Raw genomic sequence first — 21,872 nt, 5'->3', positions numbered from 1 at the left:
TGCGTAAGCAATGGCATTTGAAGTATTCTGTTTGGTGGAATTCCTACTGGTTTTGCCTCTCCAACCGTCAAAAGTTTGCTTCCAAACGAAAGGTAACAACGTTGATTTAAATCTTAATTCACATGCCTGTCTAGCATACTGGTAATCACGCAGAATGATTGAATATACACAGACTCCTCTCCAAGCGAATGGTCACAAAAATTTATTCTTTTACGCAAGATATCGTATACCCACGCAAAGACTTTCTCTGCTTTTTGTTCTAATTCCTCTGTTTTTGAAAGTAAGTTTGGAGTGTTATTTCATATATTGTTGTATGCCCTCCAATGTGTAACCTTTACGAGTGCCATTTCTCCTGTGGAGACACACAGGATGTTGAGGCTCAAGCAGATCAATTATCGTTGATGTTTCATTTCCTCAGCTTCTCTCCGAAACAAAGGAACGCCAAAGTTGTGGTATGATGCAAATCAAAACTCTTCCGTCGCTGCAGTTCATTCTTTTTCTAAGGACACAAAACTATAATTTATTTCCAGAAATATAATATGCGTGGGTTTTGTTGGATAAACCATACACAAGGTTATGGTAAAGTTAAGTGAATGGTTACGGGATGTTTGAGTTCTGAGACAGTGGTATCTTTACTGATGGACACAAACAATGGTTGCTCGAATAGAACTACATTGTCTAACAATTGTCTTTCAAGAAAGACATAGTGCAATTACTTGCTTAAGATTAAATTGCCTGCATATGAAAGAAAGTTGAAAGTGAACAGATGGTTTGGAACTGCATTTTACTTCAAATAATTGCTTTTGCAATCCACAACTGTAAATTATTCTAATTTGGATCAATGACTCAAAACAAGCCAAAATCAGTCGCGTTTCAGCCTGTAGTTATGGTGACCATTTTAGTTTGGCACTTCCAATTACGTAGGGTCAGTTCACTGACTATATAAACATGTGACTTGGATATCCAAGTAACGATGACAGTCCGAAGGAGGTTATTCAGTTCATATTTCTTCTTCCAAAGAGATGGTTAACTCATTTCCGATGTCAATGCTTTAAAAGAAGTAGTTAATAATCCGCCAAATGTAGGTCATGGAAGGTGGCCTTGAACGTGACTTTCGATTCGAATTTCCATCAATGTTTCTCAATCAACTTCCTTTCAATCATGGAAATTTCAATAATTAGTCTACTTATCATCAATCATCAGTTTTTCTTGGCAATTATACAGACCCTTGGTCACACACCCATATAAAAGTGGAAGAAATGGGCTTCCCATAGAATCGAAGCATTCTTAAGTGAGGGAGAGAGAGAGAGAGTGCGTGTCCAGACCAAGGAGACTCGATTTTACAATGCGTACAAGAGAAATGTTACTGTGTGCAGCGGGAAGTATATTCAATGACCTCTGCAGGTGCATGTTTTTATTTTGTCTCCTATTTTTCATGGAGGTAGTGGAACTTTCAGCTGCAGACACTGGACTTATAATACTCATTGGACAGTTACCTCGGCGATATATTTAAAGTACCCGTTCTTTCACAGAAAATTGGAATGCGAAAATCTTGGCATCTTATGGCAACGGTTTTTATGGGCATCGTAGTTCCTCTCTGCGTCAACCGTTGCATTCTCTGTAGTGGAAGTCATCAAACTTGGCTTCCCACCGTCTATTACGGTTTCTTGTACTCACTGTACAACATGTGTTTCAGCGTGGTGGAGATAAATCACCTGGCTTTCATCACAACTTCAGCTGTGTCGGTTGAAGAACTAACAGATCTCAGCGCCATCAGGTTTGCTATGTTTATAGTATTATATTGAGTTACTCTTAACTGTTCACACATTTTGTTTGGCTCTTGCCAAAGATCTACTGGAGGATAGACGTGTAGTTTACGTCGTCATCCACGCAATTTTGCCTTTTTATCATCTAAAATAAACAGATTACGTGTTGACGTGGATTTACAGTTAAAGATCATATAATATGTCAAAATGTGGTAAGAACATCAATTATACACTCGGCTGCGCCTCGTGTGCCACGAGCACATTTTGACGACACCTTTGATCTATAACAAAACGGAAGCACGTCAAAATGTAATAATTTGCTAATCAGATGATGACGCAAAGTTTTTATTTCATAAGCAGACTCTCCTAAACTTACTTTTCATTACAACGCTAATATAAGCGTAAATCGGTTTACTTAAGTACCATTGCCTCTTGCTTCGTAAAAGTCATAAAAAATAACTCTAATTTAATAAAAAAAAACCTTCTACCTTTGCGCAAGTCTGCTCAGAGCTCCATTTTAAGTGCTCGAAAATGTGGAATTAAGCTTCGTACAGATTCATCAGTTTTTATCATGCATTCAGCCGTTGATTGACCTTACTGGCCATAAAAGACTGCAACTTGTTTTCCTGTGTGAGGCTTTAGGTTTAGTTTCAATTGCTCCAATTATAACAACCCATGAAGTTTCAAGCAGTCAGTCACGCAGGGATTTACTTTTGAGGTTGTATTTAAGGACAGCATCAAGTTAACTTGTACATGATTCAAGATAATAATGGTGAATCTTTATCCAAGTAATTTGCAAAGTTTTCATCTAGCATATAACCATCTCTGGTTAAAATGCAAACAAGAGAACAGCTATTGTGCAATAGGAAATTTATTCAACAAAAAGCGAGCTGTGATTGGTGCATGATTTCCTTATCAAGTGGGAACGTCACACACCCACACACCCATATAAAAGTGGTACAAATAGGCTTCCCATGGAATTGAAGCAGGTTTAAGCGGGGGAAAGAGAGTGTGGCGTGTTTAGACCAATGAGACTCGCTTTTACAATGCGTACAAGAGAAATGTTACTGTGTGCAGCGGGAATTATATTCAATGACCTTTGCAAGCGCATGTTTTCATTTGGTCTCTTATTTTTCATGGAAGTAATGGAACTTTCAGCTGCGGACACTGGACTTATAATACTCATTGGACAAATTGTCGACGCTTTGACTTCAGTAATCTCTGGTTACCTCGGTGATATGGTTAAAGTACCCATTCTTTCACAGAAAATTGGAATGCGAAAATCTTGGCATCTTATGGCAACAGTATTTATGGGAATCGTAGTTCCTTTCTGCGTCAACCGTTGCATTCTCTGTAGTGGAAGTCATCAAACTTGGCTTCCGATCGTCTATTACGGTTTCTTGTACTCACTGTATAACATGTGTTTTAGCGTGGTGGAGATAAATCACCTGGCTTTCATCACAACTTCAGCTGTGTCGGTTGAAGAACTAACAGATCTCAGCGCCATCAGGTTTGCTATGTTTATAGTATTATATTGAATTAACTGTTCACCCATTTTGTTTGGCTCTTACCAAAGATCTACTGGAGGATAGACGTCTAGTGTACGTCGTCATCCACACAATATAATCCGTCGAGAATGTACAGCTCTTAGTGCCATGAAGTTTGCTTCAGGAGACTTTTTTAAGACACATAGTTCATACGGCAATCGTAGTTATTTTAAATATACTTCTATAAATTACTTGTATAACGTTTATATAACCCAACTCAAGCACGGACACTCTGAGGCCGTTTTTTACTAACTAATCTTGTAGGAATGATAAACGCGATATCTAAAAGCAATTTTTCTTATTCTTCTCTTTTTCATGTTCAAAAGGACAATGTTCAGTTTCCTAAGTGGTATTTACATATACGTGATCGCCTGGAGCCTTTTCGGACAAGACAATACCGATACTCTGGGACCTGAGAGCCTTCCAGATTTTGTGGTAAATAAATGCGTTAATAGTTCTATGCTACAATATGCTTTGACAATCAGGCGGAGGCTTAATACAATGAAATAATAATTAACGCAATTAAAAAACGGGTTGGAGAAATTTGGTTTTCTCTCCCTGCGCTGCCTGGCAGCCTTTCAGCCTCTTTCCACACATCTCTGCTGGCATTAAAAATATTTTTTTTGTCCCGAACCTTGCAACTTTCAAGATCTGACTGTCAATTCTCTCTTGGAGCTGCTTTACATTTCCTCATAAAATAATTTTCAGAATTTAGTGTTGAATCAAGATAAAAACTTCTATCTGATAAGTACGACTATTCTCATCAGCTGTTGGCCGGAGAATGTATGTTTACTACAGGGAGAGGTTACAAGTTAATCATTTCGGTGAGTTAAAGGGTTAAGATGCTAGTTGATTAATTCTTTTCTAAACAGTACCTCTCGTGGATTGCGACTGGAACAGGACTCTTCTTTGCAGCCATCTTCCACATTGGTACAAAGGAACCTCAAAAATGTCAGAGTAAAGAAAGGGTCACAACGGATCTTACGGTGAGACAGAAAGCAAGAAAGATATTTCCTTTTCAAATAATGGCCATACAAAAGCTTATTTTTGCGTTCGTAAAGCAGACAACACCATGGAGCTAATAGCGGCGCGCTTGTGCGATTGTTTCTTCGTTCTTCATTTGATTTATCTACAAGAGGTCTATTAATCTGAACGGATCTTGAAGTTACATTGCGTGACCAGAGGGATAGAGGTATGGTCTACACATTATCTAGAGCAATCCATAATCCACTCTGGCCACTTTCCCGTTATTTTGCAGAAAGCTCCTGGAAAATTCATTGAAGAGTTTGGACCCGAAAATGCAAGTAAGTCTATGGATATGTACTGTGGTGCATTATTTTAAAAACCGTCGTTGTTTCTATTAAAATTGCAGATGTAACTTCCTCTCCCACATCAAACAAAGATGAAAACGCCGCTCGTCCTCATCTTAAGGGGAATAGGTCTTATTTTTGCATGGAGCTTCTTGATATCTAGTGTATTGTTGCCTCGGTATTTTTGAGAATCTATTAACCATGACTGTGTGCAGGCATTCCACAAGTTTGATACAGGTGGTCCAATCTAGAAATGTTTAGACAACGTCTTCTTTAAAGCAAAATATCTAGTTCAGAAGGGCATGTCAATTGGAGATTAAGATTAGTGGTCACAGTAAGGATATCCAACCCTCAAGCTCTCTTCAGTTATTTCTAGACTGCATTCCGCTAAGAAGCTAAATGTCGACTACGTTAGCAGCTCGAGTTTTACTTCGAAGAACCAGCCAAGTAGATGGCTAGGATGGGGCAAAGAATTTCATCCGTCAACCTAGCCTTCCTTCTTTTTGGACAACGTTACTATACCCTTTTTTTCCAGCGCAGCGCAAAACCTTCAGCCTAGCTTGGGTTACTCAGATTTTTCACTTACAAGTTCCAACGGGAAAAGAAGTAGAACAAAAACTAAACGAGAAGAAGTCCAGATATCCCGTGTTATAAAAGTATTATTGAGATCATTTTGAGGGAATAAATGTTAATAGTTGATCCGACTAAGAGTTAAGACATGTTCGTGAAGGTGACATGATTTAATTCTATCGTTGAGCCCTGAGACAGAAAAAACAGACGTTCGTTAATTGCTTGTTTTTTTTTTTTTTGCTCAAGATTCTAGACGGACCAGTCTTTCTTTTAAGTTTACTAACATGGTTATGGCTTCAACTGAATATGAAGAACATCAAAATGAGATGGACGGATGTGGAGAAACCAAAAGCCATGAAGTGCGTGTCAGAAAACGAAGTCTTCTGCAGAAGTTTGCTGTTTCTATGTTTGCCGACGGGAAAACTGATCTAGAAGTACAGCATTTTGATAGTGAACGCAAGAAGAGTCTACGAACGCTTGATTTTGACGACATCCTGTTGAGACTACAACAAGAAGAGCACGAACAACCAAAATGTTTTGGTGCCATGGAAAACCAAGTTACAATGGACGGTATAGACGATGATCAGGCAACTGATGAAGAGTCGTGGAACGCCAGGCAAGAAGAGATCAAAAACACTTCTGATAAAGATATGTGGAAAATGACCAACAGCGCGGCCCCCAAGACATCTTTTTGTACCGTATTTAAGCAAAGAAAACATGGAATGGTGCTTTTTCCGGATGATTGTAAATTTGGTCTCTCTAACTCTGGATTTGAAGATGATGGAGGTGATGATGATAGGAAGGAAAGCATTTGCGGTACATCAGTTAGGAAGGAAAGAAACTCTGCGACTTTCGATCCTTCTGGGTTTCTGGAAATGCCGTCAATGAACGGAACAGAACGAAAGAGGTTTAATCTCGATCACACGTCTAACAACAAAACGAGTCTGGATGAAAGTACGCAAGATTTTCCAAAACAGCACGTCAGAAAAATCGAAAGAATAGAAGGTTGCGATGACACAAATAATTCGTTAACTTCAGCGGATAACCCTGATCTTCATGGTCTCCCTGTTCAATCGACAAGTTCTATATCTGAGGGAAGACGTCCAAAAGGATTAAAAAACTGGCTAAAAGATCCAAACGTGTACATGGTAAACCCTCGTGTTTCCAACTATCCTTGTTTGTTGATTTAGTTGACTCCCTGTGATGTTTTTCTCGTGTTTTAATTTTCAGGTAGCTATTATCTTTACATGTACACGCCTTGCGCAGGACTCTGTATACAGCTATTTACCGCTATTCCTCACAGAGAGATTATCATTCCCCAAGGTATAGTTCAATCTGAAGTGCTCAGTTGTCTTCAAACTCTTTCATAATTATAATAATCTCATCCTACTTTTGTCCTGAATCAGGCAGCTACCGCTTATTTTCCACTCGTCCTCTTAACCAGTGGCTCTCTAGCGAGTTCAACGTGTAAGAAACTGAAAAGGAAAATTGGAAGTAAGGTAAGATCTAGATTAACAGCTTTTTCTAGCTGGTCACTCCACCTTTGTGATAGTGGAAATGCATTGATTGCGCCAAACGTCGGCTTATCTACTCGTTGATAATGATTGGCTGAGAGGGTCAATAAATCAACGATCATCTCAATGGCTTTATTTAACTTAATGGACAAATGAACCATCTTTTCTCAAGTAAAGGTAGTCAGAAGTTCGATTCCTCAAACGATTCTCAGACCTTTTCTTTGTTTCTTGCTTGTTACAGAATCAAGAACAACTTTATTTGTTAAATTAGTCTTAGTAACTTTCATTCTTTCATTGATATGTACATCATAGTGGAGCTACCTTCTGGCGAGCTTATTAGTGATGGGTGGCGCTGTTTGGAGCTATTTTCAAACCTTCTCCACCAGACAATCAACTTATGCACCAGTGGTTATGATTGGAAGTGGTCTGTCCATTATGTACGTCATGGCACTGGTCTTCATCACCGAGCTGATAGGGGAAAATAAGGTTAGTGTTTCGAAACAAGTTTTAATGGTTTCGAAGAAAGACTTAGTCGCAAACTCTGATCAGTTCAGTTACAGTGCATTTCCAACCAGCCATTTTTGAAATTGAAATGACGTGGAATTTCCTTTGAATGTTGCAAAACAAAATCCAAACTCATCCCAATTCTTTGTCAGAACGAAATAAAACTCTTACAAGGAGCTAATGGGAATTTAAAGTAAATACAGTTCGATCGCCTGAAGTTTGGGAAACTCCGAGTTACATCTGATCGGTTAAGAGATTGTTGCGAGTTTTCAAGGCCAGTCACAGAGGGTACTGAAAAAGAACCGTTTCAGTCGCGGACTAGTTCCGAAACTGGATTAACACCGTGATTAGTGTGCAAATTTTCCAGAGTGCTCTCTATAAATTTACCATAAAACTACCAAGGAGAATTTTTCTGAAAATCAAGACCTTCATTTTGATTGGCGATCATTTACCATTTTCTCTCTTGACGTAAATGTTTGATTCAGCAGTGACACTGGGAGGAGAAATTAAAGACCTGTTGGTCTTAGGCCTGGGGGTAAAGAGTTAAAAATTACGTAAATGTTAGTACCAATGTTGGTTTCCCATCTGAGATCAATGAGTTAATACGGTGATTTCCTGTCAGGAAACCAGTGGATCAGTGTTTTCCATTATCACTGTAATTGCCAGAATCTCAAGCGGTGTACTTATCATTGGTATACAGGAATTTTATCCGGATGAAAGGTTGGTCTATCAAATCTTTATTGTAATGTACCTTGGAAGGAACAAGAAACATGCTATATAAAACGTTTAGATGACCAGCCGATTTGTTAAAACTCGAAAAGTACATTCTACAGGCTTGTCTTTACGAGCCTGACTAGGCCATCCTTGACAATTTGAAATTTAACAACAGTTTTAAAATTATGCACGATTTAATAAACTCCTCAATTCCTCTATTCAATTTAGAACCAGCTCAAATGGGGCAGTTAGCAACTACGTACGGCATGTGTTTGTAATGGCGCCTGGAGTATTAACTCTGGTGGGATTCTTGCTGGTTTTGTTTTTCCAACCATCTAACTTTATCTGCAAAAGTAAAGGTAAGTACATTGTCAAGCTGTTAGACTTCTATAACTTGGGTAACGTATGGAGAATAACTACAAATACTCTGAATTACCCTCTGACGCAATGGTATCAAGCGTTCCTTTGTTTAAATTAGTAATGTTATTAAATGAAAAAAGCCTGTGTAAATGCATTTACCTCATGATGGTTGTGCGTCTATGTAGTACTGCCGGTTTTATACTTAGAGTTTCAGGTTTTTCAGTCAGTACTACGTGCGGTTGTCTTTGTTGTCAAGGAAAACTTCCTCTGTCAATTTATTCCTCTAGCTTTAGAAGATGTTGAGGCTCTACACGGCCAAACGTCGTTTGATGTTTCACGTCCATCGGGAGTCAAAGCAACGTCAAACCACAGCTTGGATGATAGTCACAAAACCTCCATCGTGGTGGGGGATTCTTGTTCTGAGGACTCAAAACTTTGAATTCTTTGAAAATTGCATTATGTGTAGAGGCTCCGCCGACCTACAAAAAGGTCATGGCACAGACACGCCCACGCTTTTGGCCTACACGATTTGACTGCTAATTGTTTCATTTTAAACAGTCAAGTTAAAATTAAAGAGATAGTATAGTTCGTTTTCTGTCTGTTCTTGTTTAGATTTTAGGAAAAACCCTTTCACATGAAAAGTGTTGTGATCGTAGAATTACGTAAAATAAAAGCAGACAAGTCGTAAGGACCTCTCACACCAAGATGAACAAGAGTCTACTTTCCTAAATTTTAGATAAATAGTTATCGTGTATGTTTAATATTAATAAGAATAGCATAGTATTTTAATTGAAAATGAGTCTATCGATGTTTAAAATTGTTTAGATCTTGTTTTCTATTGATAGCTCAAAGTTTTCCTCAAACTTCGCGCTCAGAAAACTGTTCACATCTCGTATTTAAGAATGTAAACCGTTTAGATCAATGGCGGACAATCCAAGCAGAAGTTCATAGATTATAGTTACATGTATTATGACATTTTTGGTTTTTAATAACTGGTATGATCATGTTCACAGTCCTTATTATGCCTGAAACTAATTTTCAACCATGAGAAAATGAGGCGAGGCGAGGAGGACAGGGAGGGTAGGAAGGGTTAAAAGGAAGGGAAGGGGGGGGGGGAGGCTCCTTCTTCAGGCTTCGAAATAAGGTTGTTTAGAGTCAATATCTACACCAGCATATTCCTTACCTAAAAAATGTAACAAGAAGTAGATGAGATGTAAACTGACGAATCTTTATTTAAGATTTCAGTGAAAAATAAAAGTTAGCCGTCGAAATACTAAGTCTATTGCAGACTTAAATGTTAAAAAAAAATATAACAGTTCACACCCTCTGATCGTACCCAGCTGGTTCCTTTCCCCTCATTTGTGGTTAAAGTGTTTTGAAATTCAATTTCTTACGTTAGGGTAAGAAGTTTCTTCGGTTATTATTTTAGTAAAAACATCAGACTTCGAACGAAGACAGGTTGCTAGTAGTGGTGTTTGTTATTATCCAGCTGGTGTTCACCACGAGGGTCACGCTCAATTAGCTACTTTACACGTGAAATTGCGTGACAACACGTGTTCAGTAAACAAAGTCACCATCCAACAATGCTGACATCGACCATTGACACATTTGATACCTAAATCGTGTGCTTATCGTCAAATGACGCTCCAGCCCATGTAACTTACTCTACCTCCACATGTTTTGATGAAAAACAGGAAAACTATACTCAGTGATGTTTAAAAGGACGACTGTCTATAAGGAAGGCTGGATGGCAGCTGGAGAGACCTTCCTTACAATTGAGTTACAATTAAGGGTAGTGCGTTCCTTACAACACTGAAAAAAAAGACATTGCGATTCTTCATTTGGACGTCCTCAGTTTTCAACAGGATAAGGCAATCTTAGATAAGTGTTTCCATTCGCTCTGACGGAGGGCAGACACTCGAAACGTCAGCTTTGAAACTCTCTAACGTGGCCAATCTACATTATCAACTCAGTTATAAATAAGTCCAAATTATCTTAACGTATGTGCTTGTTTGTTTGTTCCAGGTGATCGAACCTGACAGAGCTTCAAGCTAGCTAGTTTGAGCATGCGTAGTAAGAGTACGGCCAAGGACGAATGAGGGAATCAGGGTTGCTTTCTCTTAATGTACGTGGACATTAAAAGCAACGCAAAAATTTTCCAACTTGTTGACCTTGCTAGCTATGAGCCAAAGGAGTGTCTGGTTGTTCCAATTCACCATACCTGACTGGGTTTTCGGAGAGCCTAATTGACTTGATTGAGTAAATCTGTCAGACTAAATATGTTCATGAATGCGTTTACACAGGACAGGATACGTGACCCAAGGAAAGAAAATCTGACAAAACTTAGAGTGAACTTACAGCTCAATTACTGAAAACAAACATATACTTTTCCACATTTCTTATTTGTTACAACACTGGTACATCGCATAGATAGCTCAGAAAGTTGTCTTGCCTTAGCTATTTTTCGAGTGCAGGCCACTGAAAAGACACTTTCCAATCGAGCTTTCGTTTTTACCGTCAATTTACATAGCGCTCTTGTTTCTAAAGAGATTTCTAGAAAGATTTTGCTTAGAGACCTCGAACCTCGAAGAGTCTCTTTTAGTTTGGCCATTACTGAAGTTAAAAATTGAAGGCTACGATGCAAATTTATTGAATTTTTGAGGACTCGAAATATGAATTCAATTTCATGTTCACTTTGCACAGAAAAATGCCCTCTTGGCTCGAGTTCACCTTTACAATTTTTTTCTACTACTTTAAACTTTTTTAAATCTACCATGTTCTGATGTACCCAATTCCCTACTCTCGATTCAAATTAGCTCAAACGAGGTTGTTGGCAACAACGTGCAAAATGTGTCAGCAATGGCGTCTGAAGTATTCTGTTTTGTGGTATTCCTACTAGTTTTGCTTCTCCAACCGTCAAAAGTTTGCTTCCAAACGAAAGGTAACAACGTTGATTTATATCTAAATTTACATGCCTGTGTAGCATAATGGTAATTACGCAGAATGACTGTGTATACACAGACTCCTCTCCAAGCGAATGGTCACAAAAATTTATTCTTTTAAACCAAGATACCGTATACCCACGCAAAGACTTTCTCTGCTTTTCGTTCTATTTCCTATGCTTTTGAAAGTAGGTTTGGAGTGTTATTTCATGTATTGTTGTATGCCTTCCAATGTATAGTCTTTACGAGTGCCATTGCTCCTGTGGAGACACAAAGGATGTTGAGCCTCAAGCAGATCAATTATTGTTTGATGTTCCACTTCCTCAGCTTCTCTCCGACACAAAGCAACGCAAAAGGTGTGATTAGGTGCAAACCAAAACTCTTCCGTCGCTGCGGTACATTCGTTTTCTGATGACAAAAAACTATTCTAATAATTTATTTTCAGATATATGATATGCGTGGGTTTTGTGGCATAGACCATACACAAGGTTATGGTACAGTTACGTTGATGGTTACGGGATGTTTTAGTTCTGAGACGGCAGTATTTTTACTGATGGAGACCTCAGACAATGGTTTCTCGAATAGAACTACCTTGTCTAAAAATTTTCTTTCAAGAAAGAACTAGTGCAATGACTTGCTTGAGAGTAAATTGCCAGCATATGAAAGAAAGTTGAAAGTGAACAGAGAGTTTGAAACTGCATTTCACTTCAAATAATTGCTTTTGCAATCCACAACTCTAAATTATTCTAATTTGGATAAATGACTCAAAACAAGCCAATATCAGTCGCGTTTGAGCCTGTAATTATGGTGAACATTTTAGTTTCTGCACTTTCAAGTACGTAGGGTCAGTTCACTGACTATATAAACATATGCATGTTACTTGGATATCCAAGTAACGATGACTCCTTGTTCGAAGGAGGTTATTCAGTTCATATTTATTCTTCCAAAGAGATGGTAAACTCATTTCCAATGTCAATGTTTTAAAAGCACTACTTAATAATGGGCCAAATGTAGGTCATGGGAGGTGGCCTTGAACGAGACTTTCCATCAATGTTTCTCAATCAACGTCCTTTCAATCATAGAAATTTCAATAATTAGTCTACTTATCATCAATCATCAGTTTTTCTTGGCAGTTATACTGACCATTCATCACACACCCATATAAAAGTGGAAGAAATCGGCCTCCCATAGAATCGAAGCATTCTTAAGTGAGGGAGAGACAGAGAGTTTGCGTGTCCAAACCAAGGAGACTCGATTTTACAATGCGCACAAGAGAAATGTTACTGTGTGCAGCGGGAAGTATATTCAATGACCTTTGCAAGTGGATGTTTTCATTTGCTCTTCTGTTTTTCATGGAGGTAGTGGAACTTTCAGCTGCAGACACTGGACTTATAATACTCATTGGACAAATTGTAGACGGGTTGACTTCAGTAATCTCTGGTTACCTCGGCGATATGGTTAAAGTACCCTTTCTTTCACGGAAAATTGGAATGCGAAAATCTTGGCATCTTGTGGCAACGGTATTTATGGGAATCGTAGTTCCTCTCTGCGTCAACCGTTGCATTCTCTGTAGTGGAAGTCATCAAACTTGGCTTCCCACCGTCTATTACGGTTTCTTGTACTCACTGTATAACCTGTGTTTCAGCGTGGTGGAGATAAATCACCTGGCTTTCATCACAACTTCAGCTGTGTCGGCTGAAGAACTAACAGATCTCAGCGCCATCAGGTTTGCTATTTTGAAAAGTATTATATTAAATTAAAGTAAACTGTTCACCCATTTTGTTTGGCTCTTACCAAAGATCTACTGGAGGACAGACGCATAGTTTAGGTCGCCATCCGCACAATTTTGCGTTTTTATCACCTAAAACAAACAGATTATCTTTCATGTATAATAAAACGGAAGCACGTCATTATGTGATAATTTTGCTAATCAGATGATGACGCAAAGTTTTTTTATTTCATAATCAGTCTCTCCTGAAGTTACTTTTCATTGCAACACTAATGGAAGCGTAAATCGGTTGCCTAAAGTAACATTGCTTCTTGCTTCGTAAAAGTCATAAGAAATAACAATAATTTAATGAAAAACCTTCTACCTATGCGCAAGTCTGCTCAGACCTCCATTTTATTTGCTCACACACATGTGAAATTAAGTTTCGTACAGATTCATCAGTTTCTATCATACATTCAGCCGTTGATTGACTTTACTGGCCATAATGGACTGCAACTTGTATTCCTGTGTGAGGCTTCCGGTTTCGTGTCAATTGCTTCAATTCTAGGACCCTATGAAGTTTCAAGCGGTCAATTACGCAGGGATTTACTTTTGAGGTTGCATTTAATTAAGCACAGCATCAAGTTAACTTGTACATGATTCAAGATAATTATGTTGAATCTTTATCCAACTAATGCAGACAAGAGAACAGCTACTGTGCGCAGTAGGAAATTTATTCAAAGACGTCTGCCGGCAGCTTAATTTTTCAGTTAAAATTTTTCTTTCAAAGAATCCTGGCGGGCAAAAATCTTGGCACCTTTTGATAACAGTTTTAATGAGAATTATCATTCCTTTTTTCTTTCACCGCTGTATTTTTTTTTAATAGAAATCATAGTGGGTGGCTTCCAATTGTCTAGTACATCTTCTTGATCTCGGTGTACAACATTTGTTTGAGCACTGTTGAGATAAATTTTCTTTATTACAACTGTAACTGAATCCGTCGAGAATGTACATTAGTGCCATGAATTTTGCTTCAAGAGACTTCTTTTAAGACACATAGTTCATACGGCAATCGTATTTATTTTAAACATACTTGTATAAATCACATGTATAACTTTTATATAACTCAACTCAAGCACGGACACTCTGAGGCCGTTTTTTCTTAACTTATCCTGTAGAAATAAACGTGACATCTAAGAACAATTTTCCTTATTCTTCTCTTTTTCTTGTTCAAAAGGACAATGTTCAGCTTCCTAAGTGGTATTTACATATACGTGATCGCCTGGGGCCTTTTTGGACAAGACAATAGCGATACTCTGGGACCCCAGAGCCTTCTAGATTTTGTGGTAAGCAACAGTTTCGTTGATAGTTCTATTCTACGATATGCTTTGACAAACAGGCGGAAGCTCAATACAATGAAATTAAAAAAAGAAAAAAACGCAATTAAAAAACGGGTCGGAGAAATTTGGTTTTCTCTCCCTGCGCTGCCTGTCAGCCTTTTAGCCTCCTTCCACACATCTCTGCAGGCATTAAAAATCTTTTTTTTTGTCCTTAACCTTGCAACTTTTTTGTCCTTAACCTTGCAACTTTCAAGAGCTGACTGTCGATTCTCTCCTGAAGCTGCTTTGCATTTCCTTGTGAATTAATTTTGAGAATTTAGTGTTAGATCAAGATAAAAACTTCTATCTGATAAGTACGACTATTCTCATCAGCTGTTGGCTGGAGAATGGATGTTTACTACAAGGAGAGGTTACAAGTTAATCATTTCTGGGAGTTAAAGGGTTAAAATCTTAGTTGATTAATTCTTTTCTAAACAGTACCTCTCGTGGATTACTACTGGAACAGGACTCTTCTTTGCAGCCATCTTCCACATTGGTACAAAGGAACCTCAGAAATGTCAGAGTAGAGAAAGTGCCACAACGGATCTTACGGTAAGACAGGAAGCAAAAAAGATATTTCCGTTTCAAATAAAGGTCATGCAAAAGCTTATTTTTGTGTTAGGAGGACAGACAACACCATGGAACTAATAGAGGCGCGCTTGCACGATTGTTTCTTCGTTCTTCATTTGATTTATCTACAAGAGGTCTATTAATCTGAACGGGTCTTGAAGTTACATAGCGTGACCAGAGGGATAGAGGTATGGTCTACACATTATTTAAAGCAATCCGTAATTTACTCTGGCCACTTTCCCGTTATTTTGCAGAAAGCTCCTGGAAAATTCATTGAAGAGTTTGGACCTGAAAATGCAAGTAAGTCTATGGATATGTACTTTGGTGTATTATTTTAAAAGCCGTCGTTGTTTCTATTAAAATTGCATATCTAACGTCCTCTCCTACATCAAACTGAACTGCAAAAATGAAAAATGCTACTCGTCTTTATCTCAAGGGAGATAGGTCTTATTTTTGCATGGAGCTCCTTAAAATCTAGGATATTGTTGCCTCGATATTTTTGAGAATCTATTAGCCATGACTGTGTGCAGGCATGCCGCAAGTTTGATACAGGTGGTCCTATCTAAAGACAGCACCAGTTTTGCTTGAAATGTTTAGACAACGTCCTCTTTAAAGCAAAATATCTAGTTAAGAAGCGCATATCAATTGGAGATTAAGATTAGTGATTAGAAGATTAGACGTTCGTTAATTCCTTGTTTTGTTTTTTTCTCAAGATTCTAGACGGACCAGTCTTGCTTTTAAGTTTACTGACATGGTTATGGCTTCAACTGAATATGAAGAATATCGAAGTGAGATGAACGGATGTGGAGAAACCAAAAGCGGTGAATTGCGTATCAGGAAACGAAGTCTTCTGCAGAAGTTTGCTGTTGCTATGTTTGCCGACGGGAAAACTGATCTAGAAGTACAGCATCTTGATAGTGAACGCAAGAAGAGTCTACGAACGCTTGATTTTGACGACATCCTATTGAGATTGCAACACGAAGAGCACAAACAACCAATATGTGTTGGTGCCATGGAAAACCAAGATACAATGGACGGTATAGACGATGATCATGCAACTGATGAAGAGTCGTGGAACGCCAGGCAAGAAGAGATCAAAAACACTACTGATAAAGATATGTGGAAAATGACCAAAAGCGCGGCTCCCAAGACTTCTTTTTGTACCGTATTTAGGCAAAGAAAACATGGAATGGTGCTTTTTCCGGATGATTGTAAATTTGGTCTCTCTAACTCTGGATTTGAAGATGATGGAGGTGATGATGATAGGAAGGAAAGCATTTGCGGTACATCAGTTAGGAAGGAAAGAAAGTCTGTGACTTTCGATCCTTCTGGGTTTCTGGAAATGCCGTCAATGAACGGAACAGAACGACAGAGGTTTAATCTCGATCACACGTCTAACAACAAAACGAGTCTGGATGAAAGTACGCAAGATTTTCCAAAACAGCACGTCAGAAAAATCGAAAGAATAGAAGGTTGCGATGACACAAATAATTCGTTAACTTCAGCGGATAACCCTGATCTTCATGGTCTCCCTGTTCAATCGACAAGTTCTATATCTGAGGGAAGACGTCCAAAAGGAATCAAACACTGGCTAAAAGATCCAAACTTGTACATGGTAAACCCTTGTTCTAAGTATCCTTGTTTGTTGATTTAGTTGACTCCCTGTGATGTTTTTCGCGTGTTTTAATTTTCAGGTAGCCGTTATCTCGACATGTACACGCCTTGCGCAGGACTCTGTATACAGATATTTACCGCTATTCCTCACAGAGAGATTATCATTCCCCAAGGTATAGTTCAATTTGATGTGCTCAGTTGTTTTCAAACTTATTGATAATCATGTAATCTCATCGTATTTTTGTCCTGAATCAGGCAGCTACGGCTTATTTTCCACTCGTCCTCCTAACCAGTGGCTCTCTAGCGAGTTCAACGTGTAAGAAATTTAAAAGGAAAATTGGAAGTAAGGTAAGATCTAGATTAACAACTTCTTCTGGCTGGTCACTCCAATTTTGTGATAGGGGAGATACATTGATTGCACCAAACGTCGGCTTATCTACTTGTTGATGATAATGATTGACTGAGAGGGACAGGCAATAGATCATCGATCATCTCAATGGCTTTATTTAACTTAACTCGACAAATAAACCATCTTTTCTCAAGTTACGATAGTCAGAAGTTCGATTCCTCAAATGATTCTTAGATATTTTCTTTGTGTCTTGCTTGTTACAGAACCCAGAACAAATTTATTTGTTTAATTAGTCTTAGTAACTTTCATACTGTCGTTGATATGCACATCATAGCGGAGCTACCTTCTGGCAAGCTTATTAGTGATGGGTGGCGCTGTTTGGAGCTATTTTCAAACCCTCTCCACCAGACAATCAACTTATGCACCTGTGGTTATGATGGGAAGTGGTCTGTCCATTATGTACGTCATGGCACTGGTCTTCATCACCGAGGTGATCGGGGAAAATAGGGTTAGTGTTTTGAAACAAGTTTGAATGGTTTCGAGGAAAGGCTAAGTCGCAAAATCTGATCAGTTCAGTTACAGTGCATTTCCAACCAGCCATTTTTGAAATTGAAATGACATGAAAGTTCTTTTGAATGTCGCAAAAAAAAATCCAAGCTAATCACAACTCTGTCAGAACGAAATTAAATCTCACAAGTAGCTACTGAGAATTTGAAGTGAAATACGGTTAGACTGCCTGAGGTTTGGGAAATTTTGAGTTACATCTGATCGGTTGAGAGATTGTTGCAAGTTTTTAAGGCCAATCTCAGAGGGTAATGAAAAAGAACCGTTTCATTCGCGGACTAGTTTCGAAACTTGATTAAAACCATGATTAGTGTGCATATTTTTTATAGTGCTCTTATAAATTTACCATGATACTATAAAAAGGAAAACTTTTCTAACAATCAAGACCTTTATTTTGATTGGCCATCATTTACCTTTTTCTCTCTTGACGTACATGTTTAATTCAGTAGTGACAGTGTGAGGAGAAATTAGACCTGTTGGTCTTAGGGGTAAGGAGTTAAAAGTTACGTTAATAATAGTACTAATGTTGGTTTCCCATCTGAGATCAATGATTTAATACGGTGATTTCCTGTCAGGAAACCAGTGGATCAGTGTTTTCCATTATCATTGTACTCGCCAGAATCTCAGGCGGTGTACTTATCATTGGTATACAGGAATTTTATCCAGAAGAAAGGTTGGTCTATCAAATCTTTCTTGTAATTTACCCTAGAAGGAACAAGAAACATGGTATTTAAAGCGTTTAGATGACCAGCCGATTTGTTAAAACTCGAAACGTATATTCAGCAGGTTTGTCTTTACCAGCTTGACCAGGCCATCCTTGACTATTTGAAATAGTAATGACTGTTTTAAAATTATGCACGATTTAGTAAACTCCTCAATTCCTTTATTCAATTTAGAACCAGCTCAAATGAAGCGGTTAGCAACTACTTACGGCATGTGTTTGTAATGGCGCCTGGAGTATTAACCCTGGTGGGATTCTTGCTGGTTTTGTTTTTCCAACCATCTAACTTTATCTGCAAAAGTGAAGGTAAGTACATTGTCAAGCTGTTAGACTTCTATAACTTGGGTAACGTATGGAGAATAACTGCAAATACTCTGAATTACACTCTGACGCAATGATGTTAAGCGTTCTTTTGTGTAAAGTGGTAATCTTACCAAATAATACAAGCCTGTGTAAATGCATTTACCTCGTGATAGGTGTGCGTCTATGTAGTAGTGCCACGCTCAGTTAATAAGACGGTGTTAAACTTAGAGCTTCAGGTTTGTTAGTCAGTATTACAGGTGGTTGTCTTTGTTGTCGACGAAAACTTCTTCTGTCAATTTTTTCTTCTAGTTTCAGAAGATGTTGAGACCCTACACGGCCAATCGTCGTTTGATGTTCAAGTTAACCAATGTCCATCGGGAGTCATAGCAACGTCAAACCACAACTTGGATGATAGTCACAATACCTCCATCATGGTGGTGGATTCTTGTTCTGAGGACTCAAAACTTTGAATTCTTTGAAAATTGCATTATGTGTGGAGGTTCTGTCGACCCACTAAGAGGTCATTGCACAGACATGCCCACGGTTTCGGCCTATACGACTCATAACTGTTTCATTTTAAGAGATTGTAAAGTTCATTTCTATCTGTTCTTGTTTAGATTTTAGGAAAAACTCTTTCTCATGAAAAGTTTTGCGATCGTAGAATTCCGTAAAATAAAAGGAGATAAGTCGTAATAACTTCTCGCACCGAGATGAACAAGAGTCCGCTTATCCAAAATTTTAGATAAATAGTGATCTTGTATGTTTAGTAATAATAATAGTGTATTATCTTAATTGAAAATGAGTCTTTCGATGTTCAATATTTTTTAGATTTTCTTCTTTTCTATTGATAGCTCAAATTTTGCTTGGAAAACTGTTCACATCTCGGAACAAATAATGTGAACCGTTTAGATCAATCGCTGACAAGCGAAAGTTTTCACAGACTATAGCTTCGTGTATTAGGACATTCTTGGTTTTGAAGAACTAGTGTGGTCATGTTCGCAGTCTTAATTATGCCTGAAACTAATTTTCAACCATGAGAAAATGAGCCGAAGGACAGGAGGGTAGGGAAGGTAGGGAGGGAAGGGAGGGTAGGGTGGGCCGGGAGGGTAGGAAGGGTAGGGAGGGTAGGGAGGGCCGGGAGGACAGGGAGGGTAGGGAGGGCCGGGAGGGTAGGGAGGGTAGGGAGAGCAGGGAGGACAGGGAGGGTGAGGGGAAGAGAGAGGAAGGCTCCTTGTTCAGGCTCCTAAATAAGGTTGTTTAGAGTCAATATCTAGACCAGCGTATTCCTTACCTGAAAAGTGTAACAAGAATAAGATGGAAAAATAAACTGTCCCTAATTAAGATTTAAGTGAAAAGTAAAAGTTAACCGTAGAAAAACTAAGTCCATTGCAGACTGAAATGTAAGAAAAAATATTACAGTTGACAACCTCTGATCGTACCCAGCTTGTTCCTTTCTCCTTATTCGTGGTTAAAGTGTTTTGAAATTCAATTTCTTGCGTTAGGGTAAAAAGTTTCTTTGGTCAGTTTTTTAATTGAAACATCAGACTTCGAACGAAGACAGGTTGTTACTATTGGTGTTGGTTATTATTCAGCTGGTGTTCACAAAAAGGGTCACACTAAATTGGCTAATTTACACGTGAAATTACCTGCCAACATGCGTTCAGTGAACAAAAAGTCACTATCCAACAATGCTGACATCGACCATTGAAACATTTGATACCTAAATCGTGTGCTTATCGTGAAATAACACTCAAGCCCGTTTAACTTACTCTACCTCCGCATGTTTTGTTTGATAAACAGGAAAATTATATTCAAGGATCTTTAAAAGGACGACTGCCTATGAAGAAGGCTGAAAGGTAGCTGGAGAGACCCTCCTGACAATTAAGGGTAGTGCGTTCCTTATAACACTAAAAAAAAATACAATCATTGCGATACTTCATTTGGTAAGTCCTTAGTTTTCAACACATTCTTAGATACGTGTTTCCATTCGCTCTAAAGAAGGGCTTGAAAGGTCAGCTTTGAAACTCTCTACCTTGGCCAATTTACATTATCAACACAGTTATAAATAAAAGCAAGTAATATATGTGAACATACGTGTTTGTTTGTTCCAGGCGAACGAACCTGAGAGAGCTTCAAGCTAGCTGATTTGAACATGTGTAGTAAGAGTACGGCAGAGTACGATTCGCTTTGACGAAGGGTTAACACTCGAAACGTCAGCTTTGAAACTCTCTAATGTGGCCAGTTTACATTATCAACTCAGTTATAGATAAAACCAAATTATCTTAACATACGTTTGTTTGTTCCAGGTGATCGAACCCGACAGAGCTTCAAGCTAGCTAGTTTGAGCATGCGTAGTAAGAGTGCGGCCAAGAGCGAATAAGAGAGTCTGGGCCTTTTATCTCCGATGGTTTTCCACTTTTTTCCTCTGTTGAAACGTTTCGATTCTATGGCTGAGTGGTATCAAAATTAGGCGCAAGAAAAATGGGTTGCTTTCTCTTTTAATGTACGTAGACATTAAAAACACCGCAAAAATTCAAGAACTTTCCAACTTGTTGACCTTCCCAGCTGAGAAGTGTCTGGTTTTTCCAATTCACCATACCTGACTGGGTTTCAGAGAGCCTAATTGCCTAGTTGCCTAGTTCCTCAAGCCTAATTGACTTGATTGAGTAAATCTGTCAGACTTAATATGTTCATGAATGCGTTTACACAGGACAGGATACGTGACCCAAGGAAAGAAAATCTGCTAAAACTTACAGTAAACTTACAGCTCAATTACTGGAAACAAACATACTTTACGACATTTCTTATTTGTTATAACACTGGTACGTTTCACAGATAGCTCGGAAAGTTGTCTTACCTAAGCAATCTTTGGAGTGCAGGCCACTGAAAAGACACTTTCCAAACGAGCTTTCGTTTTAACGGTCAATTTACATGGCACTCTTTTTTCTAGAGAGATTTCTAGAGTGATTTCGCTTAAAGATCTCGAACCGTATTTCAAGGGTCCAAATATTGTCAACCAGCAGACAGAGTATGCAGAATAAATGCGCATATTACATTCACTTCGAAAATCCCTGATGATTCCTGCAGTCTGACTGGGGTCACAAATCACACCATTTTTTTCTCTTAATCACATCCATTTCCTAGATAATGCAAAGTAAACACTAAAACAAAATAATCAATCGAAACTTCCCCTAAACCTTTCTTTTTTTCCATAATAGAACAGCACTCTGTAAATTTCTAGTGTTGGTGTAGTCACGTAACAACCGCGCGACAAGAGTCTCTTTTAGTTTCGTCATTGCTCAAATTAAGAATTGATGGCTACGATGCAAATTTATTGAATTTATGAAGACTCGAAAAATGAATTCGATTTTATGTTCACTTTGCACAGAAAAATGCTCTCTTGACTCGAGTTCACCTTTACAATTTTTTTTTACTGC

The 21,872-nt window shown here is 38.4% G+C and overlaps 2 protein-coding genes and 1 long non-coding RNA gene across 6 annotated transcripts; 2 read left to right on the top strand and 1 right to left on the bottom strand.

Moving 5' to 3' along the window:
• Positions 1 to 1,282: 1,282 nt before the first annotated feature.
• LOC149046616 (uncharacterized) lies at positions 1,283 to 9,600 on the top strand. 2 transcript variants are annotated; one of them, XM_089205170.1, is made up of 12 exons: positions 1,283 to 1,777; positions 2,910 to 3,276; positions 3,640 to 3,748; positions 4,186 to 4,299; positions 4,572 to 4,617; positions 5,440 to 6,341; positions 6,424 to 6,516; positions 6,600 to 6,692; positions 7,020 to 7,193; positions 7,834 to 7,931; positions 8,154 to 8,284; positions 8,573 to 9,600. In XM_089205170.1, the coding sequence occupies exons 2-12, from the start codon at positions 2,912 to 2,914 to the stop codon at positions 8,722 to 8,724; spliced, it is 2,277 nt and encodes a 758-aa protein (XP_089061296.1). In that variant the 5' UTR covers positions 1,283 to 1,777; positions 2,910 to 2,911; the 3' UTR covers positions 8,725 to 9,600. The 2 variants fall into 2 exon arrangements, with proteins under 2 accessions (XP_089061296.1, XP_089061295.1); XM_089205169.1 differs by lacking the exon at positions 1,283 to 1,777 and having other exon boundaries at positions 2,399 to 3,276.
• A 2,754-nt stretch (positions 9,601 to 12,354) lies between these two features.
• Positions 12,355 to 19,486, top strand: LOC149046614 (uncharacterized). 3 transcript variants are annotated; one of them, XM_089205166.1, is made up of 11 exons: positions 12,355 to 12,953; positions 14,173 to 14,281; positions 14,753 to 14,866; positions 15,139 to 15,184; positions 15,598 to 16,499; positions 16,579 to 16,671; positions 16,754 to 16,846; positions 17,182 to 17,355; positions 17,987 to 18,084; positions 18,308 to 18,438; positions 18,745 to 19,486. In XM_089205166.1, the coding sequence occupies exons 1-11, from the start codon at positions 12,490 to 12,492 to the stop codon at positions 18,903 to 18,905; spliced, it is 2,385 nt and encodes a 794-aa protein (XP_089061292.1). In that variant the 5' UTR covers positions 12,355 to 12,489; the 3' UTR covers positions 18,906 to 19,486. The 3 variants fall into 3 exon arrangements, with proteins under 3 accessions (XP_089061292.1, XP_089061293.1, XP_089061294.1); XM_089205167.1 differs by having other exon boundaries at positions 18,314 to 18,438; positions 18,745 to 19,045; XM_089205168.1 differs by lacking the exon at positions 12,355 to 12,953 and having other exon boundaries at positions 14,249 to 14,281; positions 14,781 to 14,866; positions 18,745 to 19,045.
• On the bottom strand, positions 17,983 to 18,738 carry LOC149046615 (uncharacterized). The gene is made up of 3 exons (XR_016186233.1): positions 18,599 to 18,738; positions 18,343 to 18,424; positions 17,983 to 18,116 (listed from the first exon to the last, which is right to left on the bottom strand). It is a non-coding gene; the product is annotated as an uncharacterized LOC149046615 (long non-coding RNA).
• Positions 19,487 to 21,872: the final 2,386 nt, after the last annotated feature.

The sequence above is a fragment of the Pocillopora damicornis genome, chromosome 4, assembly GCF_964200805.1.
Source record: "Pocillopora damicornis chromosome 4, jaPocDami1.2, whole genome shotgun sequence".
NCBI lineage: Eukaryota > Metazoa > Cnidaria > Anthozoa > Scleractinia > Pocilloporidae > Pocillopora > Pocillopora damicornis.
This window is presented reverse-complemented; position numbering and strand designations above follow the sequence as displayed.